Source organism: Phocoena sinus, chromosome 9 (assembly GCF_008692025.1).
Source record: "Phocoena sinus isolate mPhoSin1 chromosome 9, mPhoSin1.pri, whole genome shotgun sequence".
NCBI classification, from domain to species: domain Eukaryota; kingdom Metazoa; phylum Chordata; class Mammalia; order Artiodactyla; family Phocoenidae; genus Phocoena; species Phocoena sinus.
Window position 1 is genome coordinate 87965472 of NC_045771.1, and position 24227 is coordinate 87989698.

Here is a 24227-nt window from a genome sequence, read left to right on the forward strand (position 1 = left end):
CCAGTTTCAATCCCTTCCTTAGCTTCTGCATCCCACATCCCTATTTCCACTATCTCCCCCCTCTCCCCATACAATCGTAAATCTTCAGGTTATTAGATGAGGGGCATGGTTGGTCTTCACCACTTAGGGTGTGACCCCTCTTCCATATAATAGCCACTTATGTAGCCAAATGCCTTTTGGAGCTTTCCTTCCTTGGTCCCCAGTAGCCACCCCTCCAAACCGAACCATTCTGAGTGTTCTTACCTCTTCCTGCTAACTTCATGTTCTACCTGGTATCTCACGTTTCTCACTGTCCTATTAAGAAGCTGGGCAGATTGGGCATAATGGCAAGACAATGTCAAGGAGCTTACGTATGTTTCTGCGTTATAATAAGGTGTGTGATTAAGTGTAGATTTAAGGGTCAAATTCTAACAGAACTCTCTCCCTTCTGCTCAGAGAATTCAGCAGTCATATGGTTCAAAATGGCCTTGTTACCAAAATCTGATGCTGCCATTGGACATTCCGGTTTCCCTGCTTTGAGCAGGGGTTACATGTTTTATATCAGAGTCAGAAGGAACCAAAAAAAATAACAAATAGAAACAAAGAAAGGGAGTTTGAAAGGCAGGGACTGTTAAAAGAGCAACAGAAAGACTGCAAAGTGAAAACATTAAGCTAAGGAAACAGCACAAAGTGCAGGCGTGTATAACAGCAATGCCACATGAAAATGTAAGGGGTTATATACGGATAATTCAGAGGAAATTACTCTGAAAAGAACTTTCTGGTTAGTTGGACAAGGAACAAAAAAAACTATCTGCTGTTGTCGTAGTATCCTTAGCACCCAGCCCAGTGCTGCCAATGAACATTTGTATAAGAATTAGAACACTGGCCAAAATACCAGATGTTTTCAGAAAAACTATACATTTCGGTGACACAGCCACTTCTATGCCCCACAGGCCCCATCTATGGCAGGATTTTTGGGGAAAATGACCTGACTTAAAGGAAAGTATAGGGCATCAATAGGCTACAGTTCATCTGGCTGCATGGGGGGCGGGGCGGTGGGACGCGAAGAGGAAATAAGCTCTGCTGAGCTGGTATGAGACCACACTTGAGGTGTGCCTTTTACGTTATTGTCTGCCAGTTTCCTGGCCAACTTCTGTCTCCACTTCGTCGACCCGAGGCCACCGAGGAGTTAGCCGGGGACGGTGTTCTGTGGTTGTCACTGGGAGCCTCTTGGGGCAACACGCCTCTATTTCCTTGGCGTCTCTCGCCTTTACCTGCCGCGCTGCCCCTCGCGCGTCTGCAAAGATGCAGAGGTCGAAGCACGTTGCCGTGCGGTGCTTGAAACGCTCTCAGAACGAGCCTCCGGCGCCCGGCCACTAACACCAAACGGGATCCTGGGATCGCCTCTAGGATCCCTGTGGGTGCTCCTGCCCCCTCCTGAAGTCCCCCCTCCCCAACTCTAGGCTTGCGTCCCCGGCCCACGCCGGCTACTTGAGGGTCGTCCCAGGGTCGCTGAGGTCCTCCGCGCCGCTGGGCTCGCGGCGTGAAGGGAGGCGGAAGGCGGGAACCGAGGGGGGGCGCCCGAGCTCGCGCGCCACGCCGCCCAGCGCGGGATTTGCCGCCTTCAGCTGCAGCAGCTGCAGCGGCGGCGGCGGCGGCGGGAAGAGGGGCGGAGGGCGGTGAGGAGGGCTGCAGCCCGGACCAGGAGGGAGGGAGGGGGGCCGGGAGGCTGTGCCAGGCGAGCCGGAGGGGTGCTCGGCGCTCCCCCGCCCTCCTTCCGGGAGCGAGGATGCAGACTCTGGAACTGGCGCTGCTGGGCTGAGGCGGAGGCAGGGGAGTTGCAGCGCGCGCGGCTCGGTGAGTGTGTCTCCTGAGCGCGGAGAGGCGGGGGGAGGCGGAGGACGAGGAGGAGGAGGAGGAGGAGGGGGAGAATGCCCGGAGCCGCCGCCGCTGCCGCCGCCGCCGCTGCCGCGATGCTCCCGGCTCAGGAGGCTGCCAAGCTGTACCACACCAACTATGTGCGGAACTCGCGGGCCATCGGCGTGCTGTGGGCCATCTTCACCATCTGCTTTGCCATCGTCAACGTGGTGTGCTTCATCCAGCCCTACTGGATCGGCGACGGCGTGGACACCCCGCAAGCCGGCTATTTCGGGCTCTTCCACTACTGCATCGGCAACGGCTTCTCTCGGGAGCTGACCTGCAGGGGCAGCTTCACGGACTTCTCCACGCTGCCCTCGGGAGCCTTCAAAGCCGCCTCCTTCTTTATCGGCCTCTCCATGATGCTCATCATCGCCTGCATCATTTGCTTTACCCTCTTCTTCTTCTGCAACACGGCTACGGTGTACAAGATCTGTGCCTGGATGCAGCTCACCTCCGGTGAGTGCGCGCTCACCTCCGCGGAGGCGGGGGGACCCGGGGCGCTCGAGCCGGGGAGGGGCGGGAGTGGGAGGGACTGGGGGGCTGTGCGCTCCGCTGGGGGCCGAGCAACTTGAATCCGCTCTGGCGGGAGCCCTTGGAGGCCGGAATCCCCGGGGTTCCCCAGCTTCGACACCAGCGCCTCGTCCCGGGGCTTTCGAGAACCTCCAAAGTGTGGGGCACGCCACCCAGAGGGACGCGATGGAGGCAGGGCGGTTGCTGGGCCGAGTCCCCTACGAACTAGAGATGGGGAGAAGCGGGGGCTCAGGGCGCGAGCTGAGTGACTAAGCAGGAGCTGGCAGCGAGGCAAAAAGCGGATTTGGAGTGATTGTAGTGCAGGGAGGGTCAGCCTGCTCTGTGGCTCTCTGGGACGGTTTCAGTCACCGCTTCTTGAGGGTGGTTGAGAGCTGGAGTGAAGTTGCTTGTCCCGGGAAGTTATAAAATTTTTATCGTCCATGTGGAGGTGAAGAAATTCGAATTCCGTTTTGGGTTTTACCCTTTTAAGAAAAAATGTAGCTAAGAATGTTCCTTCGCAATTCCCCAACGTCACGTCTTCAGTTTGCTTCCTTGTCAGAGCAAAGGTCCTTCCATTTCATCTTTAAACAGAGAAATCTTGAGGGAATCAAGATTTCTCAAGATCTCAGTTTTGGGGAAGTGGCTTTAGGAAGATGGGCAGAGAGGAAAGCTTGTTTCATTGGTGTTTCTGAGCACTCTTTGCCTGTGGATGATAGATGGTTGCTAGCTGGAGAATATGAGAGTACTTTTTCTGAGCATCAAAGTTACTTTTAACCCAGAAAGGATGGGGGTGCATTTCCTGGTGGCTTTGGAGAATCCTGAAACAAAACTGACTCCTTTCCCTACCTCCTGTGATCCCGATTCCCTTTCTGCTAGTCACCTTGGGTGCCCTGCCTTCTAAAGGTAGACTCCATCCTCCAACACTTGACACCCTCCTGTTTTTGTTTTGATTTTATGGATGGTCTGGTTGTGAAGGGATATAGGATGTCTCAGGCAGCCACATTCTCATGTGTATTTTGTTTTATTGTGTAGTTCTCTTTCCTAAAGGTGTTACCTTCAAGATTTTGTAGTTTTTCCTATGCTTGGGAAGGTTTTCTGGGGAGTAGGGCTTTGATCCCTGAGTTTACCAGAATGTTACAGGACGATTAAGTCCTGAAGGGGGCCGGACAAGAGCATTAAGTTCATGATCTTATACTGCTAGTTTACTATAGGAGAAGCTTGTGGGGGAATGAACTTGTTTGGAAGTATTTGCTTTGTATTAGGTATGCCTCAGCTGGTTTTGATTCGCCATATACCGTGAACATGTGCACATGAGAGGCAAGAAATGTACACCAGTAGAGAACACACTCCCCAGAAAATATACCATTATTCTTCTGAAATATGAGTTTTCTGCTTTTCCTTCTGTCCTTCCACTCCCAGCTTCTTGAAGCACCCCCCCCATTTTTATATATAATGTTGTCTTTTATGGCCATTTCAAGAGCAGACTAACTTTGAGATTTGGAATGAATTCATATATTATTGTTGTTCTTGGCCCTTAGCTCTGGTTTGACTTTGAAGATAGCAGGACGTTGAGGATGCAGATGCTTTAGAAAAAAAGAATTGGCCCTGCACAGCTAATTTTAATTTTTCTAAGTTAAATGACCTATTTAGACTGGTGATTCAAATTAGATTCTTTTTCAAAGGTCTGAAAGTAATTTGCAGGTGATTTCTCAACATGTTATAAGATATTTTATTTTTATGAGATTTTGTGCTCTAAACCAAAGTTGTTGTTGTTTTAAAAAGGAAAGAAAACTATCTTTGGTAAAGAATTACTATTTTGAAGTTAATACAAACTGCAACTATTACAATGTTTTTTTCTTTCCTCTTCCTGGAATAGAGCACACAAAAATCATTTATTCTGCAGTAGTGAAATATGATGTCATGTTTTCAGAAGTTTGACATCAGTATACTGTCCTGTTTCCCATATACCAATGTAAAATGTAATGATAGCCTTTGTACTGATGAAGATATAAGCACATTTACTTCATTTTTGGAGAAGTCCAGATCCCTAAGTCTCTGGCGTATTTAAAAATCTTTATTTTCAATTTATTTGGTATTTTATTTCTAGGTAAACCACAGAAGGACATGATCTTATTTATTACTGAAGTATATTAATTAAAAAAGAATTGATTATGAATCAAAGTCAATTATATTAAGAGTTAAAGTCAGTTTTATTCACGGATGTTTTTAAAGGATGGGATAAAGAAGGTATATCTGAAGAAAGTCTTGTTTAACGTGCTTTTAAGGTTTTTAAAGTCTCATGACACTAACAGTAAATTTAACATAATGTATTGTAAGTTACTGTCAAAGTTTAGTTTCTAACCTTTAGGCTATTTCTTTTTAATGTTAAGAAGCCTTCTCATAATTTAAGTGTACCTAGGCCTCTCAAGTGTAATTTTCTAACTATTAAGATGAGCCTTAATGTGCCGTTTGCTTGAGACTGTTTAACCTTCATTAGAAGTCAAATGATTAAGTTGTGTATTTAGTTATCTAAGCATTTTACTAAACCTCGTATATCAGAGCCAGGTGGAATATCCCATATGAAATGATACACTAAGATGATGAAGCAGGAGACTTTCTTGTGGCAATACAACATCAAGAATTATTCTTTTTATGATTCTGAACAATGAACTAGAAAAAGTACTTTATTTATTGGACCTGAAAATGATGTTGCTTTCTACCTAGATGTGCAAAGCGCACATAATTAATGGTGCTATTATGAACACCTGCCCTCTCCGTGCTCTCCCCTCTGAATCATCATTAACCTCAGTGGAGTGAAACTACAGAATTAGGAGCTAATATGTCACACTTCTTCCAGATGTAATCCTATACTTAGGGACTATGCCAAACATAAAGACTGAAGACAGAAAAAAATGTATAAAATAAATAATAACAATTAGAGATGCAAAATTTCCCCAATTCACAGAGAGACAACTTCTTGAGAAGAGAGATGTTTCTTCTCTCTGTATGATTTCTCTACTAATAAGAAAGAGGTAGATCTGTACTTGTCAAGCAGGGCAATAAAGTACAGATCTTTTTTTTTTTTTTTAAATCAGGATGGCAAGGGGATTTTGTCTTTCTGGGAGCTTGACTCTCTGCTTTCGTGTATTTGTTTTCAAATCAGTATTTCAGTCTGTTTCCAAGTCTATTAATAGCCAAGTTTCATAAAGGTGGGGTTTTGTTTGTTTTACTGACTATCAACCATGTCTTAAATTTTTTTCAGAGACGCAAGTTTTACCCATTATAGGCCAATGAAATCTTTTATTTTTTTAATAAGCTAAAGCATTAAGGCAGAATTTAAGGGTTTTAGACATCCACCACAGACTTTTTGGTGGAAAACTGCAGATGAGGAGGTACTTGGTTTCATCTGTGAATAAGGGGCACCGGGTCCAGTTAGATTTCCATATTTGGTAGGGATAAGATAGGAGGAGGAGGTTGCATTCACCAGATCCCTATCTCTGGTCATTCTGAGTGTACCAACAGGAAGGGCCACCAAGATGGTGAGGCTCTGTGGCAAGGGTTAAGGGCTGAATTGCTTAGTTACCTTCCCCAGCCTCCCAGCCTTAGTTTTCCCCAGCTCTTTTTAATCAGCTTGTTTTCTTAAATTTTATACCTTTGTCATTTAGTTGAGATGAGAGTCACCTGAGGTAATTACTGCATTTCTTAGCCTGCAGGAAGAGCCTTGGCAATGTTATACCATTCTCTCAGGGCACCTTGCTCTTTTCTTATATATCTTATCAGCATTTGAGATTACAAGTGTGTTTGTTTGTTTATTTGTTTAATGTCTGTCTTTTCCAGTATACTGAAAGTTCTTTAAATCCATGTCTGTTTTGCATATAGCATAGAAGTCAAGATCATGGACACTAGAGTAAAAAGATGTGGGTTTGAACCCTGGCTCTGCTACTCATTGACTGTATGACCTAGGGAATTAATTTCTCTGTAATTCAGTTGCTCATCTGCAGAGTGAGCATATAATTGTACTTACCTCAGGAGATTGGTGCAAGGATTAAATAAGCCAAGGTATACAGGAGAACAGTGTCTGGCACATAGTAGGCAAGCAGTATAGTTGTGTTAGGTAGGGTTACTGTTATTATGTTATTATTACTACTGTATCTTGGCACACAGTAGCACGTATATGTCTGGCACATAATAGGTGTTCATTTTTATTGAGTTAATGAATAAAAAAATGAATGATTAATGGCATGAAGAATGAAAAGAGAAGGAAGTGATTTAAAATGTCCCACATGCCATGTTGAGAAGTGAATACCATATACTTTGAAAGCCATGATGCTCATCTTTCTCATTGGTTTGTGGCATCAGCAGTAATTGCACTTAAGGAATTCTTCCAAAATTCTTTGATGGCAGTGGTTATGACTTGACAGCCTAATTCATGATGAGCTTATTCCCAAATGGAGGGTTTTTCTGATGCATAGGTAATGATCTTTATTACAATGCTAGGGTATAATTAATTATATCTTAGGATTCAGCAAAATTTCCCTTACCTTTTAGTTTCTCATGAAAAAAAAATCATGTTATTCAAAATGGAGGTTTTATGTAAGGATCAAAAGGTCAGACTTTCTTTCATAATAGAAGGGACTCCTGTTCCAGGTTGGGTTTCCTTGCACGCCTAAAGGAGCAATCTGGACAGAAGAGGATATGTCTTCCAGGCTTTCCTTTCTTCTTTCTGGGTGTCAGAGCAGATGTGCTCTTCTTGGACGTGCATGCTGGCCCAGATGGGTGGCCCAGCATGTGCAGAGCTCTGATGGGGAACTCTGAAGAGAGGACAAGGTCTGGATTTACTCAAGTTCAGGACTATCATCACCAGTTCTTTATCTGGGTGGTGCTGAGCATGTGAGAAAGTGAGGTCTTGCCTCTTGGAGCTGCTAATCCATCCTAAGTTCAGAGTTATGGAATGGCCCTGAAGAGGGTTTTTTCCTCTGCCAGTGCATTTCAAATACTCCCCCAGATTGCAGAGAAGAATGTGTACCCTCAGGGAAGGCAGTTTTCATTTTCTTATAACACATTTCACTTATAAGAATTTTCGATTTACCAAGCCAAACTTACAAGAAAATGATTTGAAATGAGAATCTACAAACTGTTTTTTTTTTTTTTGCTTTTATGTAGTATGACAAGGACTATGACAATGAAGAGATGTTGGAAAACATATTAATGTGAATATCAAATGATTTTTATAACAGTGAGATTTTAAGTGAACATTTGTGAAAAATAACAGACCTCATATAACCCATAGGTATATTATTAGGTGGTTTCTTTTCTTGGTGTGAGGCTCCATATGTAACAGCTTTTTTCCATTGTAAAAATGTTAAAAAGGTGCTTGTATGCATTTATAAATAATATATATATACACATACATACATAACCAGAATATGGTATCAGGTGCTTAACATGAAAATGATTATTTAGTGATTGGTGCTTCTGTTTGGTGTGGTGATATCATGCAGTAAAGAGAATCCAGGTGGCCAGGCCAGTATGTTACATTTTATGTACATACCTTAGAAATCTTAAAAGTGAGTAAAATTTTAAATGAAAAAAAAAAAACAAAAAACCCCAAACCCAGCAGAGCATACAGCTATAGTTGCAGCATGTGGCTCAGTGCCCTTCTGCGTGTGGTGTGAGGAGATAAACTATGGGGAGAGGAGTAGAGAGAACTTCAGATCGCACTGGCATGAAGCAAAGAACACTCCAGGAGAATTCTAATTTGGGGGCTTCGTAGCATGATAACTGGGAGAGTTTTAAAGTGCAATTTCCATAATATATTTGAACTTTGGGGGTCAGCACCAACTTTAATTAATGTGATTTTTCATTATAATGAGTCAAGTGGAGTTTTTATTTGATATGAGGAAAGACCAAGGTGCTGACCTTTATTCTTAATAATAACAAGAAGATATTAATAATGACAGAAAGCTAAGAGGCTAAGAGGCTGGTTCACATATCAAATAGTAGGTAAGTTATTTGATGATTTAAACATAAAGCTGTTATGAAAAGTCATTAGGGCATTTTGAGGAAGGAAAGAAACAACACCATCCTCCCCCAGCATCCTAAATGTTTACATAACTAATATCATGCAGCTCTCAAATTATGATTACGATTCTGTGACGCTTGTACTGCACAAGGTCACAGCACCATCCATAGTTAAATTGTCCTAACTGTAATCTTGAGCACATTTCTCATTGTTTCTGCTAAAATAAAACAGAAGAATGAGTAGCTTGCAAAAGGAAGATAAATAATTTTTTTGATCAATATAGACATGAACCATATCTAATTACTATTGAGCAGGGTGAAAAAAGAAAGCAAACTTTCTTGAAATGGAGTTGCTGGCATGGAATTGCAAGAATGGGTCTCTCGTGCCTGGATTCTGATATCATTCCTAATGAAACCAGGTCTGCAGTAGTGTAGGGACTGTCTGTGTGTCCTTAATAGGAGAAAAGATCCTAAATGATAGGCTGTGTGAAGTTAGTCTAATTGCATGAAATTTTGAGATTATGACTTATCAATGAAAGGGCTAGTGGAAGAGTAGTGAAAGGTAACGAAATGAATAATAAATAGTTGTAGATCAGAAAAGAGGCCTTAGCTCAAAGGTAGACATGCAGAACTTAACTAATCAGAAAAGTTTCACACTAGAAAATGATGGCAAACAGGAGCTTGAAGGGAACTCAACTTTGACTTTAGTATGGAATGCATCATAGGCCTGTTTACTTAAGTGTCTGGAAACTCCTGCGGTGGGGTGCTTTGTATGGCCGTTTTTTGGTTTCAATGAAGATCAAGAGTGAGGTTGTAAAAATCAGAGTGGGAAATGTGTATCATCATTGACAGGAGGCTCAGTATTTGAAACACAGGCAAATGGATCCAGATGTGAAGAATGACAGGGACATAGAAGAGTGACAGCAAAAATAAATGAAGTATGAATAGAGAAGACATGAAGAAATTCAAGGTTGAAAAGCCTGTGAAATTTGATAACATCAAAAGCCCGTTGAATTTGATATCATCAATGGCTTAAAAATGTATTGACACAGGATAAGCAGAGAGCTGGAATATGCATTACAGTGCAAAGCTGTGTGCAAATCCCAATTGTCAAGAAAGAAAAATTATGGATCCACCCCCCTGTAGGAAGTTGCAGTAGATTCTAAAATCAAGCTATACAAAGACAGATGATAGAGGTTCTTATATGGCAGATGCAAACATAGAGGATTAAATAAGTCAACCTAAGAAAGAAAAGGTCATTGTAAAATTTCATAAATAGCATTCCTCCAGTTTCTCTTTGAAATTCTAGTTCCAGATTGTGAAGCTAAATTGATTTCTATAATGCCTTTAGTGGGGAAAGGGAACTTACAGTGAGCATTTAGGGTAAATATATTTGCAGAGCATTTTAAGAACATATATAGTTATAAGCTAGATTAATTGAATTTATCTAAATTTCAGATGATTAATAACCAGCAATATTGTGATCTGTGTAATGCTACATATTATTTAACTGAATGTCCATGTTTTAACCAGTTGACTGGACAAGATGTAGTACTGACTAGTTGGCATTTTTAGAAAACCTTCATAGAGAAAGAATTGCTGTACTGTAGCATTTTACAAACCATGGTTGGTGACCCTTTGATAGGTCATGATATCAGTTTAGTAGATAATGCTCAGTGTTAAAGCTTGGATTAAAAAAGAATAGAAAATGTGAATGCAATGCAGATAATAAGGGTTTTGTGAAAACTTTATTTCCTAAAATATTTACATATGTGTATGTGGACTAGATTGCAATGTATTGCTTACTATGGGCTGTATTCAAAATGTGTGATAGATACTATTCCAGAGAAAAGATGATGTAGTATGAATTTAGAAAAATAATTACCTCTTGTTTGGAAAACTGTGAACGTTTGCACCAATTCATAGGTAATTTTGCATTAAAGGGTAGATTAGGTTTTTACCTATACTTAATCTAAACAATTTGAGACATTTTTCTTATCTCAGTTCCATTAATGACTTAATGCTAATGTACCCCAATTAAATTGTGGGTTGAATGAAAATAAGAATTATTTTTTCTAGATGTGATTTGATTGACCATTTATGTGAAAAAAAATGACATGGTCATAAAGCAACAATCTGTCTAAGCAAACATTTAAGTAAGTATGATTAACCCAGTGCCAAGTGAATATAGACGCACAGGCTTTTAGAAGTTGGAGGGATATTAAAAATTATTTAGCAGTCTCCTCGTTTCCTCGATAAAGAAATAATAATGGTAAATACTATTAAGCAACTACCATTTGCAAAAACCTTAGTGTATTTAGTTTGTATATTTAACCTTCACAACAAACCTACAAGGTTAGAATTATTATATACATTTGCATATGAAGAAGTTGAGGCTTAAAAAATTGTTCAAGGTCACAGAGCCAGTAAATGATTTGAACCAAAATCAGACTCTCCCCCGTCTGACAGAATATTTTGCGTCTGAGGCTGAGAGAAATTGTCTTGCCAAAATTACACCTTGATAGAGTTGAAACTAACACATCTGATTCCCAGTGCAGTGCCTTTTCTATCACTTTCTTTTTCCTCCTAACTTAAATGTGCATTTGCAATATTTTGTATCAACATGAAAGGAAGGATCTGGTATTTACAGGGAAGATATCTACATGTTTATCAGACTTCCCTCTTCAAGCATACTTAGGTGTGATGAGGTACTCCTCATCCTATCCTTCTCATTTTCATAAGCTAGAGCCTGAGTGGTTCTTTACCCACCTTGTCCCCTTGGTTATATCTCAGATCTCCTTGCTGTTATTCTTAGAGTGTGAATTCCTGTAGGAACCGCATTACTGGCTCTGTGTCATCCATTTCTGCCCTGCGTCAAATGTAGAAACATTCTTAATAGGTTTGCTTATTGATGGCAATGGTGAAGGTGGTGATGGTAGACAGGATCACCAGGTCACAGACACAGTTCCAGAAAGGGTAAAAATAGACTTGGGCAGCTTTTGGAGGCATTAGGGAACCGGGTGTAGATTTACATCTTGACTTGGCTGCTTATTGGCTGAATGATTTTGGCCATGTCGTGTAACTACTCTTGACTTTCCATTTTCTTGATGTCATTTTTCTAAAGTTAACATAATTGTATTTTGGATATGTAAAAAGAGGCTGTAGGTTATGGACATTAAAAACATATCATCTGCTAACCAAGTGTTGCTGTGCCTTTATCAATAAAGTGAATATTAGGAAAACCGTCAAAGACAGGGTGAAATTAAAGGAGGAAGCAAGTAGGGAACAATTATAGACAGATATCTAGAGTTAGATTTCCTCAGTATAATGAGACTTTAAATAAAAACACCTGGGACTTCCCTGGTGGTGCACTGTGGTTAAGAATCCGCCTGCCAATGCAGGGGACACAGGTTCGATCCCTGGTCCGGGAAGATCCCACATGCTGCGGAGCAACTAAGCCCGTGTCCCACTACTACTGAGCCTGCACTCTAGAGCCCAAGAGCCACAACTACTGAGCCCACGTGCCACAACTACTGAAGCCTGCACGCCTAGAGCCTGTCCTCCGCAACAAGAGGAGCCACTGCAATGACAAGCCCACGCACTGCAACGAAGAGTCCCCCCGCTCGCCGCGACTAGAGAAAGCCAGCATGCAACAACGAAGGCCCAACACAGCCCAAAATAAATAAATTAATTAAAAATAAATAAATAAAAACACCTGTGTTCTTAGGATTATTGAATTAATGCATGTAAAACACTTAAAACTGGACCTGGCACACAATAAGCACTCAATAAACGTTAGCTATGATTGGCATTGTTGTTATTACTACTACTAAAGAGAGCAGGGCTGGAGAAGTGGTTAGTATTCAGAAAACTTAGTAGACAGAACAATTGGACTCACAATACACAACTTAAAGAAGGATAATTTCATTTCACAACCTGTATATGCCAGACCTACCTCATTCTGAGGATCAAGAAAGATAATGGCTGTGAAAGCCTTTTGGAAACTGCAGTGTTATATAAATGCCATTGTGATTCCTAGAATAAATTTTGTACATTACTAAGAAAACACCATATTCAGTTAAGAGTTTAATTTTGTGTTGACAGGGTCTAGCTCTTCCATTTTATTTGTCTACAGCAGTGACTCAAAAGTAACAAGAATATATTTTGGAGATAATGTTGAACTATTTAATAAGTTCAACTGAACTAACCTGAAAAAAGAAGCCATGTTTTACAGGCAATGTGGACCAGGCAATCTTCTGATTGTGTCAAGACCTAAGCACTTAGGCATTCTTGCTAAGTTTCCCGCCACTGACAGAGAAATATCAGGTATTACCCTCTTCACAAAAGAAAAATTGAATATTCTCTATCTCTGATAACACCATGTAACAGGAACAAATCAGAAGAAGCATTTTATTCTGTGTTATTTTACAGGTAACTGTAATATATTGAAAATTAGGTTTCTCAATATGATATCTGTGAATCTTTATTTTTCCTCCTAAAGAAAATAGTGATTTAAGATTCTCAGCTTTATGCTCAAATGAAGATTGTGTTGCTCTGTTTTTCAGTAGCATGTTAATTCCTTGTATTTCTTTAGCTTTTCTAAAGAAGGCTTTAAAAAAGCTCAACATTGTTTCTTATTAATAGTCTCCTTTCAGAGTCATGCACCAAAATGTTCATTGCAGCTCTATTTACAATAGCCAGAAGATGGAAACAACCTAAGTGTCCATCATCGGATGAATGGATAAAGAAGATGTGGCACATAAATACAATGGAATATTACTCAGCCATAAAAAGAAGCGAAATTGAGCTATTTGTAATGAGGTGGATGGACCTAGAGTCTGTCATACAGAGTGAAGTAAGTCAGAACGAGAAAGACAAATACCGTATGCTAACACATATATATGGAATTTAATTTAAAAAAATGTCATGAAGAACCTAGGAATAAAGACACAGACCTACTAGAGAATGGACTTGAGGATATGGGGAGGGGGAAGGGTAAGCTGTGACAAAGTGAGAGAGTGGCATGGACATATATACACCACCAAACATAAAATAGATAGCTAGTGGGAAGCAGCCGCATAGCACAGGGAGATCAGCTCGGTACTTTGTGACCACCTAGAGGGGTGGGATGGGGAGGGTGGGAGGGAGGGAGATGTAAGAGGGAAGAGATATGGGAACATATGTATATGTATAACTGATTCACTTTGTTATAAAGCAGAAACTAACACACCATTGTAAAGCAATTATCCTCCAATAAAGATGTAAAAAAAAAAGTCTCATTTCAGGTTTAAAGTCATCAGCTTATTGTAAAATGAGAGTATCCATTTGTTATGACTACATCTATGACTATGACCCAAACTGCTGGATTGAATAATGAACAAATGAACATTCTCTGTTCTACATTGTATCAAGATCCCTTTGGTGGTGAATATCCAGAGCTGAGGTTGACAAGAGAACTCATTGAATAAGCATTCTGGATCAGACCATTTGCTTCTAGAGATGCTGGTGAAGAGATGCTGGTGAGCACTGCTGGGCAGCCTCCCAACTGCACCCTGCAGGGGATGGTGAATAGCTCTGCTCTTGCAGACCTCTCAGTCTGTTGGAAAGGGCTCTCTAGCAAGATGAGCTGGGATGGGGAAATGGGCCAGGATCTGTCCAGCTCTGGTTCAGTTTCCTGAAGACCCCTCCATGCACTGCAAGATGGGCTCTAGAGGGAGCTCCAGCCCTGTCATCTTCTCAGAACTTTCCTTTTTATAGGGTCAGGTCCAGAGTCATTTTCCCCCTGACACTATGTGTAAGATAGCATTTTAGAGCATGGAGGGTGGAGGATAAAATATGAAGGCTGAAAAAGAATAGGCATTCATCCAAAATGCAAGCAGTAGACGGGAACACTCATTTACCTATGAGGAAAAAGCCAGCTCCTCCTGGACTTTCTTTGCAGTCCCTTGCCTTGATATAAATTCTTTGAAATTACTCTCTATAACTTATCTGACTTGTTAAGAAGCTGTTGTGACTTTCCACTGACCTACTCTTTTTAGAGGACTCATTGGGATGGTCATTCTCCCCTCTGAACATTTTGGCTATGGTTTCTCAGCTTGAAGATGGACACTTTGGAATAACTTGGACATCCCCAGAGAATTGGCAGGTCACTGGAGACCTGCTAATAGTAGGTTACTGTAGAATTCAAAAGAAGTTGAGGCATACAGAACTGCAGGATTCTAAATAGCTGTTTGATCTTGGTGGTCATGAACGATGCATTATGGTTGCAGGTTTCGTCTCTGTGTTACTGAACCAAACTTGGGTCCACTCACCCACTCGAAATAAAGCCAATCTGCTGACACCAGGTTGTGGTGAAGGAAAGTGCAGTGCTAACTGTAGGGCGCCAAGCAAGGAGTTCAGGACAGCTACTGCTCAAAACACCTGAACTCCCTGATGGGTTTCAGTAAAGTATTTTTAAAGGCAAGGTGAGGGAGGGGTGTGCATGTGATCAGCTCATGCACAATTCTCTGATTGGCTGATGGTGAGGACAGGGCGGTGTCACAGGTTAACTTTATCAATCCTTAGGCGCCAGTAGGGCTGGGGGCTATGTGCTCATGATCATCAAGTAGTTAATTTCTTCCATTTGGCGGTGGTTTTAGCATCTGTAAAACAACTCAGGAAATGTGCATCAGATATTATTATCTAGGTACTTCAGAGAGGAGCTACAGCAGAGGATATGGGGGAGGGGTCTGTCCTGGGAAGATTCCATAGGGTTCTGCTTGGTTACATCTGCAGCAGCCTGTGTTTTGAAATTAAAAAAAAAAGTAGAATTGGAAATACCATTTCTTGGGAAACTTGAGGGACTTTGCAGAATTTAAAAATAATGTTTACAATAACTTAGAACATGGACCCCAGCCATAAGCAAGTAATGCTTCACATGATCAGAATGAAAAACTGGGCACCTAATTTCGTTACTAGTGCCTACCTACATATTCCAGTCTCCATTTCCTTAAACACAACAGTAACGAAAAAGAGAATGAATGAGTGCCTGCTGTATTCACACATACCTTTCTCCACTGGAAGCCACTCAAAAAACACACAAATTTCGTTCTTTTCTTTTTTTCTTGAAAAAAAAAATGGAAGCTGACCTCAGTCTGGTTTCTATTTTGTCTCTTTGGGAACCAGAAGTACAGAAAGTTCTTTAGAGGAAAACTTTCAAAAAGCACACTTCCCTGCTCAATATCAAGCCTTTTTTTTCCATCTCGTGCTCAGAAAGCATCCTTTTTAATCCTCCTCAGATTTCCCCCTCATTAGCGCCAATGTTCCACTCTGTCTCCAGTGCCCTCTAAAGTGTCTGTGCCTGAACAGACCAAGCAGAAAATCTGGAACTGTCTGGATATTGTGGTTCAATAGAGCACACTAAGCATTGCTGTGGGGTCTCTTAGAATTTTGGGGCTGAATTTAACGTGCATAGAACAAAGGGGAAGAATTCTGCAATCAATGTGAGTTCATTTGATGAAGGCTGTTCCTTTCCTTTGTGTACTGTTAAAGAATTGATTTTTTTACAAACGGTTTCTAAAAGACCAACCTAAAGATGCGGGAGGTGGTCCCTTTACACTGAAGTTTTAATTGTGATAGATTTACTCAGGAAATAGAATGTCTCATATATAATTTTTTCTCTCTAAGTCTCACTGGGATGTGAGCAGTTCATTTGGAATTTATTCCCAAATGTGTTAAACTATGACCTAAGTTTAGTGTAGAAATATGATGTATATGAAGGCAAGCATGAACTTGTACAATGGAAGATAAGGTGATTTAAATTTCTATTGTAGTTACAATGTTATTTAGACTAGCCATCATTCTGGATTTGTTTAACATTTGCAGAATGAATCATTGTTTCAGTTCATCTGCAAACATGTTATGAATAATGTTTTATATTGTGTGTATGTGCCTGTGTGTGTTTGTGTATAGAGTTTAAAAACAATAATGACCATTTGTGTATCTGCTATCCACTTTCCTGGTTATAACCACCCAGAGGTAGCCACTTCTCTGAGTTTTGTGTTATTACCCTACGTTCCTTATAGTTATATCACTGACGTACATATCCCGAGTAACATGTTGTTTAATTTTTGTCTTTTTCTGTTTTTAAAGGAAATGTTTTTAATATTTCACTATTTAGCATGACATGCTGTAGATTTTTTTTGCAAATACTATTTATTAGGTTAAGGAAGTTCTCTTGTATTCCTACATTGATAAGGAGTTTTTAGATTGTGAATATATATTGAAATTTATTGAATGAATTTTCTGTAGCTATTGAGGTAATCAAATGACTTCCAACTAGTATATATTGATGAGATGAATTACAATACTGGATTTTCTGATTTGAAATATTGCATTTTTTAAAACAAAGCCAACTTTCACATACATTGTGAGACTCAGCAGTCTCTAATATTTTATTATTTTTAAAGTATTTTCATGAGTAAGGCTTTTGTTTTTTTGCATTGTCATACTATCATTATCTAGTTTGGGTATCAGAGTTATGTAAAATTCATAAAAGGATTTGAGAAGTCTCTTTCTTTTCTTTGAAAGAATTTGTGAACCATTGGAATTACCCGTTCCTTGAATGTTTAATAGAAATACCTTGTAAAAGTGTCTGGGCCTGGTGTTTCCTTGAGGAAGATTTTAAACTACTGATTACATTTCTTTAATTGTTATAGAATCATTCAGGTGTTTCATTTCATCTTCAGTCAGTTTTTAAAGATATATTTTTCTAAGAATTTGTCCATTTCATCTACCCTATCAAATTTACTGGCATAAAGTTGTTCATACTATACTCTTAAAATCGTTGGAGTTGTTCATTGGCATCCTGTTTTCTTTAGATAAATTTTGCCAAAAGTTTGTCAGATTTATTAGTCGTTTTTTTATTTTTAATTTTTTAAATTAGTCTTTTTAAAAGAACCAACTTTGTTGTTCCTCTCCATTACATTCCTCTGTTCTATAGCATTGTTTTGTTTTTGTTTTTTTTTGCGGTATGCAGGCCTCTCACTGCTGTGGCCTCCCCCTTTGCGGAGCACAGGCTCCGGACGCGCAGGCTCAGCGGCCATGGCTCACGGGCCCAGCTGCTCCGCGGCATGTGGGATCTTCCCGGACCGGGGCACGAACCTGTATCCCCTGCATTGGCAGGCGGACTCTCAACCACTGCATTACCAGGGAACCCCTATAGCATTAAGTTTTATTTTTATTTTTTATTTCATTTCTTCTATTTTCTTTGGGCTTATTCTTTTGTTCTTTTTCTAACTTCTTAGTTGGTTACCGAGCTCATTGATTTTTAGCTGCTACAAACTTACAGAAAAAATGGCTTATCCATAATGAGACTTTTGAAGAGATCGTCTTTAAAAGTTTTTATTAGGAATTGCATGCAACCATCTCAAGTATGACATAAAATGAAAAAATATATACATTCATGAAAGAAAGTTCAAGTTACTGTAAAAATATTTACAAATATTCTAGTGGCAGGTTTATACAAATTCACTATATTTAATATTGGATATATATTCAATATATTTAATACTTTATAATTTATTTTTCTTATATAAAGTAAATATAATGAATGTTTTTACAAAGTTACATATAAATGCTCCCAAATACTCTCCCATTTATTCTAGCAATTGATATTATAATAATTTCATTCTCGATGTGTATCGTAGTATGAAAAACATGAGAAAAAACCCTCACCCACTAAGGGTCAGTTGATGCCACCAAGGTCATTGTTAGCTTTGGTGTTCAATTTTTTCTCTGAAAATTTTCTTATCTGTATGGATTTCTCTTACTTTACTATTGCTAAGCCATGCACATTAAAAATATTTTTGAAATTTTATCCAGCATTTTTAGGTATTCTATTTGGGATATTTTGTGGCGGTGCGGAGGGACATTTGATCTGCCGTGTTGCCCAAAATGTAAATCCTATGGATAATATTTAGTTGACATTGCTTAGTTCTATGACCACGTGGAACTAAACTTCAAAGTGCCCAGTCAGCCAATTTATGCCATTGCTAAAAGTGGTACATGATTGGAGAAGTGTAGATTGATGCATGCAAACCAGTTTTAATTTCTGAACCCACTGCTCGAGACTCATGAATCTCCCGTGGCAAACTAGCATCATATTTTTCTAAGATGAGCTATATATTAGGAGCAAAGACGTGAAGGTCTCCACTTCCAGTGACATATGCATGTAATGTAGATTTCTCTTAGTTTTTTTTTTTGACCCAAATTTTACTTTTTTTATTGGAATTAAAATCTTAAGGTGTGGTATTTTAGTTTCTCTTTTTGGTTTTTTTTTTTTTTTTTTTTGGTTTGTTTGTTTTTTCTCTTAGTTTTAATATAAAAGTACCAAATTAAATAACAGAAATACCGTGATTGAGTTTTTAGTTTTTCTTTTATTCTTTCATTTATTCATTTATCCTTCCTTATTGTGTGCCTGTTATGTGTTCTAGAGATGATATGAAGACTAAAATGCTTTTTAATATTAAGGATCTCTTTGTGATTGGTTTTCTTCTCAGGATTGGAAAGAATATTGCATTACTAAGAAGAAGAACATGGAGGCAACTCTATCATACTAGATGAGTGCATAAGCTCTGAAACCAGAATACCTGGGTTTGTGTGGTGGCTGCTTCATTTACAAGGTCATTGTATGACCTTGGACAAATTCTTTAGCCTATCTATGCCTCAGTTTCCTCATCTGTAAAATGAGGATAAAAATAGTACCTTTCCGGGCTTCCCTGGTGGCGCAGTGGTTGGGAGTCTGCCTGCTGATGCAGGGGACACGGGTTCGTGCCCTGGTCGGGGAAGATCCCACATGCCGTGGAGCGGCTGGGCCCATGAGCCATGGCTGCTGAGCCTGCGCGTCCGGAGCCTGTGCTCCGCAACGGGAGAGGCCACAACAGTGAGAGGCCCACGTACAAAAAAAAAAAAAAAAAAAAAAAAAAAGTACCTAAGACACTCATAAATGTTAGATATTAGTTATCACCTTTATGATGGCTGTGTCATCATCATCACTCTAGAAAGGCAGTCCCAGAAGAAACAAAAAGAAGTGTAAAGAGCACAGTGTGTTGCTTTTCTATAAAACTCCCACATGACCTCGAAATTTTATTTCTCTTTTAATCTAGAAAAGGAATCTTGTACATTTTGAAGCTGTCAATTCATTGCTACTCCATTTTTTGTTGGGTGAGGTTAGCCCTTTCCATTCTAGGCCTTTGTGAGGATTTTATGATAGTGAGAGGAGAACAAAGAAAGATGTGGAACTTCCCTCAAGTGGATGCCCTTTTAGCCCTCTTTTTGGGTTTGAAGATTGGGATCTGTAGAATGACATCATTAGGGCTTGGACAGGAAGTGTAGCAGTTAGCAATTTAGCTCCTTGCGCCCTTCTTACTGGGAGCCTCTTGAGGACAGGGATCATGGCTGTTTTATTCACCACTGCATTTAATGCCTAGGATGCTTGTTGTTTTAAGTTTGCTTTACCTTCCAGTGCATTAAACGTATGCCACAATACAAAGCTCTATCCTAGGAATTGATCTAAAGACAATTTCACAGCTCTTTTTAGAGAAGGGGTCAACATAGGGATTTCCGCACAGAGTCAGTACAACTAGAGATCCTACCACTTTGTATGATTTAAGCTCTCCTTAAGAAAACAGGTCCTATTTTTATTTCACATTTCAAAACAATGAACTATGAACCAAACTTGATTATGCTTTACTATCTTGTGTGTAGGAATATGGAATGACACATTCTAAATGGCTCACCTTGACAAGAGAAATTTGGCACTGAACAAATAGATGTTTTATTAAAATCAGATATGTGGGCCCTATGCTTTGTGATTTTTGACCTTTAACACAAAGAATGAAAATGTTACAGAACTAAGTAAACATTAACATATGTGGGTATAAACCTTGTTTTTAAACAGACTGTTTTCCAAAAGAAATTCTTTTAGTTCTCAGCCTTCAAGGTAATGACCATAAAATCTGAGAGTAGAGCAAGATGGGATGATCTAGAAGACAGAAGAGAGCAATACGGTTCAAGGAGCTAGACAGATGGGTCTGTCATGTGACAGAGGCAGAAGTAATCTTCTGTGGTCTCTGCCATCCCTGCTTCAGTTACGGACATTTATATAACGGTAGCAAGAGGAGAGCTGATCGGGTAAAGTCTAATCAGGGAGCAAAATAATCTCTCTTAATCCTCCTCTGCCCCATCCTCCTGCTCTTCTTTTCAAATTTGGCTTGACATTCAAATTCTCTGGGAAGGAAGAAAAGCATGAGTATATAAAAAAGATAAAACCTGTAGAGGTAGGGAAAGAACATTTTATTTGGAGGCTCACAGAAATACACAATACTGAAAAATTAATTCAAGCCTCCTTCAAAATACAGTAACATCAGTTTGCTGCTTCCTAGGGCAATAATAAAGTGGTGTCATAAGCTATCCTTCATAATCCTGTTTTTTTATAAAATGATTTTTTTACCTTTTCATTGTTATGAGTTCTTAGAAGACATCTAAATAAACCCTCAGAAATAAGAAAGATGTGTAGAATCTTGGGAGTAAAGTAGAGATGGGAAACTGGAGAAAATTGTTGGGAAATGAACTGTTCTCAACGATAAACCCCAGACATACAAGGGAGCCCTTTCATGATATTGCTCAGTTACATTGTTCACAACGATTATTTAAGAAGAAGCTCATTGTCTTTGATTTTGAAATGACTTTGTGATGTCTGGCTGCTATGCTAACTGCTCTTTTATTAAAGAGTAACATTTACAGTCAATTAAAATTGTCAACTTGTTGGCATGCGATTCTCGATTTCCCTTACATTTACCCTATTTTCTGACTTATCACATATTTGATATAATCTTACTTTCTGGAAATGCCTAAGTTTCCCTTTGCTTATTTATATGTTAGATTAATATTGCTGTTATGTCTCAATAAGGATTCAGTGTTACTGCAAAGCCAGCTCCTTTTGCCTGCAATAGTACCACTTACCGAGAGCTCACTATGTACCAGGTACTGTTTTAGGGTACTGCATTTTGCCTGATTTAATTCTCACAAAATCCTGTGGGTGCTGCTACTGCTGTCATTGTTATTATTATTATTATTACCATTTCACTAATGAGGAAATGGAGGCACAGAGAGATTAATAAATCGTGTCTAGGATTACACAGCTAGAACTGTGCTGTCCAATACAGTAACCTCTAGTTACATGCAGCTAGTTAAATTTAAATTAAACTAAATAAAAAATTCAGTTCCTCAGTCACACCAGCCACACTCGAAGTGCTCAGTCGGTCCACGTGGCTTGTGTCTACTCTATTGGACAGTGTAGAACAGAAGATTCCTATCATGGCAGAAAGTTCTATTGGGCAGTGCTGTCGTGAAGCCAGGCTTGAAGCCAGGTGGTTTGCTTCCAGGGTCCACGCTCAGAACTGCACTGAACTATCTTATTTTCCCCCTTCCAGTAACAGTCAAGGGACTGTTACCGAGAATCTATGTGTTGATGTTAACCTAAAGGATAAAGGGAAGACTCATGACTAAAGATGGAATGGGACATTTATTCATTCATTCCACAAATATTTATAGAGCCCCTGAGGAGTGATAGATATTGTTCTAGATGCTGTTGATGGTGCAGCAGTGAACCAGACAGATGGATTCTCTGACCTCACAGAGCTTACCTTCTGCTGGGGGCAGACAGACACACACAACTAAATATATAATATATCAAATGCAGTAAGTGCTGTGGAGAAAGCAAAGCGTGGTAAGAAATGATGATGGGGAGTGCTGATGAAAAGTCTTTCTGATAAGACCCTATTTAAGAAGAGACCTGGGAGAAAGAAGACATAGAGAGGTGGGAGAGGAGCAAGCCAGGCAGTGGGAGTAGCAGTGCAAGGGCCCTGAGGCAGAGATCAGTGGGTTCAGTTAACCTGTTCAGTGCCACCTAAGATGGCAGGCATCCACAGAAATTCCTTCTCTTCCCTGTTGTCATATCTCATCTCTTCAGCCTTTCTCACCCTTGGTGTGATGTCACCTTTCTTTCCCAGTTTCTGTACATTTTCCTTTGAGCCAGATATTATTGATTTTGTAGTTTGCAGACTTTGCAACACAAAGCAAATCTTGACACCCCTCTATGATTAACCTTGTCTCAACGGGATTACAGGATCATATTTGTTGGAAAAGTCTTTTGGCTTTTCTTGGCCCCCTCCCGCCAATAAATATAGACAAGCCTACCAGATCAGAAGTTACTATATGTAAAGCCAGGCTGATAAAATTCTTCTTAGAAGAAAATTAATGGGGGGGAGGGATAAATTAGGAGTTTGGGATTAACATATATACGCTACTATATATAAAATAGATAATCAACAAGGATCTACTATATAGCACGGGGGACTCTACTTAATATTCTGTAATAACATATGTAAAAAGAATCTGAAAAAGAATAGATATATGTATTTATAACTGAATCACTTTGCTATACATCTGAAGCTAACACAACATTGTAAATCAACTATACTCCAATATAAAATAAAAATTAAATTAAAAAAAGAAAATTAAGATGAAAAGAAACGAAATCATAGTCTAAAATTTTACTCCTGGAATCAACAGACTTACGATTTTAATTGTTAATAGTTTCATCAAACATAGAAAATGAATCCCAAGTCTCTGAGTAAATTTAAATTTTTTAAGACAGCCATCTTGACACCCCCTAAGGATACATTCAGCTTCTCATTTGCCAAGTATTTGGAAAGCTTTAATTCGTAAGGCAATTCCTAGGATTTCCTGTGCACCCTCCCTTCCTGACTATGGCACTGTTCCTTACATCCTATAAGTCCAAGTCCATGCTTTCCTTTTCTCTAAGATCTAGTACAAGTGGATGACTACTCCCCTTTCTTCTTATTTGTGAGGACAAAGTAAGTTAATGAATTAATATAAAGTATTACTTTTATGTTTGTATTCCAAGCAATTTACATGTAAGTTACTTTTACATGCAAAATTCTTTGAATACTACCACGTACCTGCTAATAGCTGTTATCATTATTACCCCTAATAGTCTATTCCCTTTCTCTGCTTTGTTTAAGCAGGTCTTGTCTCTAGCATACTACCCTTTCTTGCTGTAGCCCACCCATGTCTTCCATCCTGCCCCTGTACCCGACAACTCGTACATGGAACATGTCTCCTTTGGTGAGCACTGATTCTCCTCCTAATTCTCCTAATCTATCCTGCACGTTTCAGGAGTTCCTCTACCCTGAAAACCCTTTAATATCCTGTACTAGGGCACTGTTGAGATTTCACCTGTTTCTAACCTAAAGGGAAGGCCTCAAGGCAGAAGACAATGAGCCTGTTTCTCCAGAGGTGGAGCTTTCTCCAATCTTTACCCTCAGTGTAGGGGGGATCATGTGGGCCCAAAACCAGGACTCCAGCCACGAGTCTGGGTCCCGTGAGTGTGGGCAGGATCCAGGTAGAACCAGCCACATGCTCCTGGCTAATCTTCCAGTAACAGTTGGGGTTCCCCAACCCCATTTAAAAACAATCTAAAAAAGCTTGAAAGTTGGCAGCCGAGAGGAGGTGAGCCTCCAACTGCACTGGATAGGCGCCTGATTTCCGTGGGGTGCCTGTGACGGCTACACAGAAAGGCTGTGTTTCCTCTTCTGTTCTGGATGCCTCACAGAGGCTTGGAAGGGGTTGAAATGTACTGATTTCTGTTTGCAGTGGATTTGTGAGGAAGCACTAAAAGCTCTGACGAGTTCAGGAGAACGGTTTATATTACATATGTATGTAATATATATATA

At 39.9% G+C, this 24227-nt stretch overlaps 1 protein-coding gene across 1 annotated transcript in view; it reads left to right on the forward strand.

Moving 5' to 3' along the window:
• Window positions 1-1792: 1792 nt before the first annotated feature.
• Window positions 1793-24227, forward strand: part of LHFPL3 (LHFPL tetraspan subfamily member 3) — a 534211-nt gene continuing 511776 nt past the window's right edge. Inside the window, exon 1 of the mRNA XM_032643957.1 lies at window positions 1793-2355. Within this exon, the coding sequence (XP_032499848.1) occupies window positions 1911-2355 (445 nt within the window). The 5' untranslated portion in view covers window positions 1793-1910. The remainder of the gene's footprint in view (window positions 2356-24227) is intronic.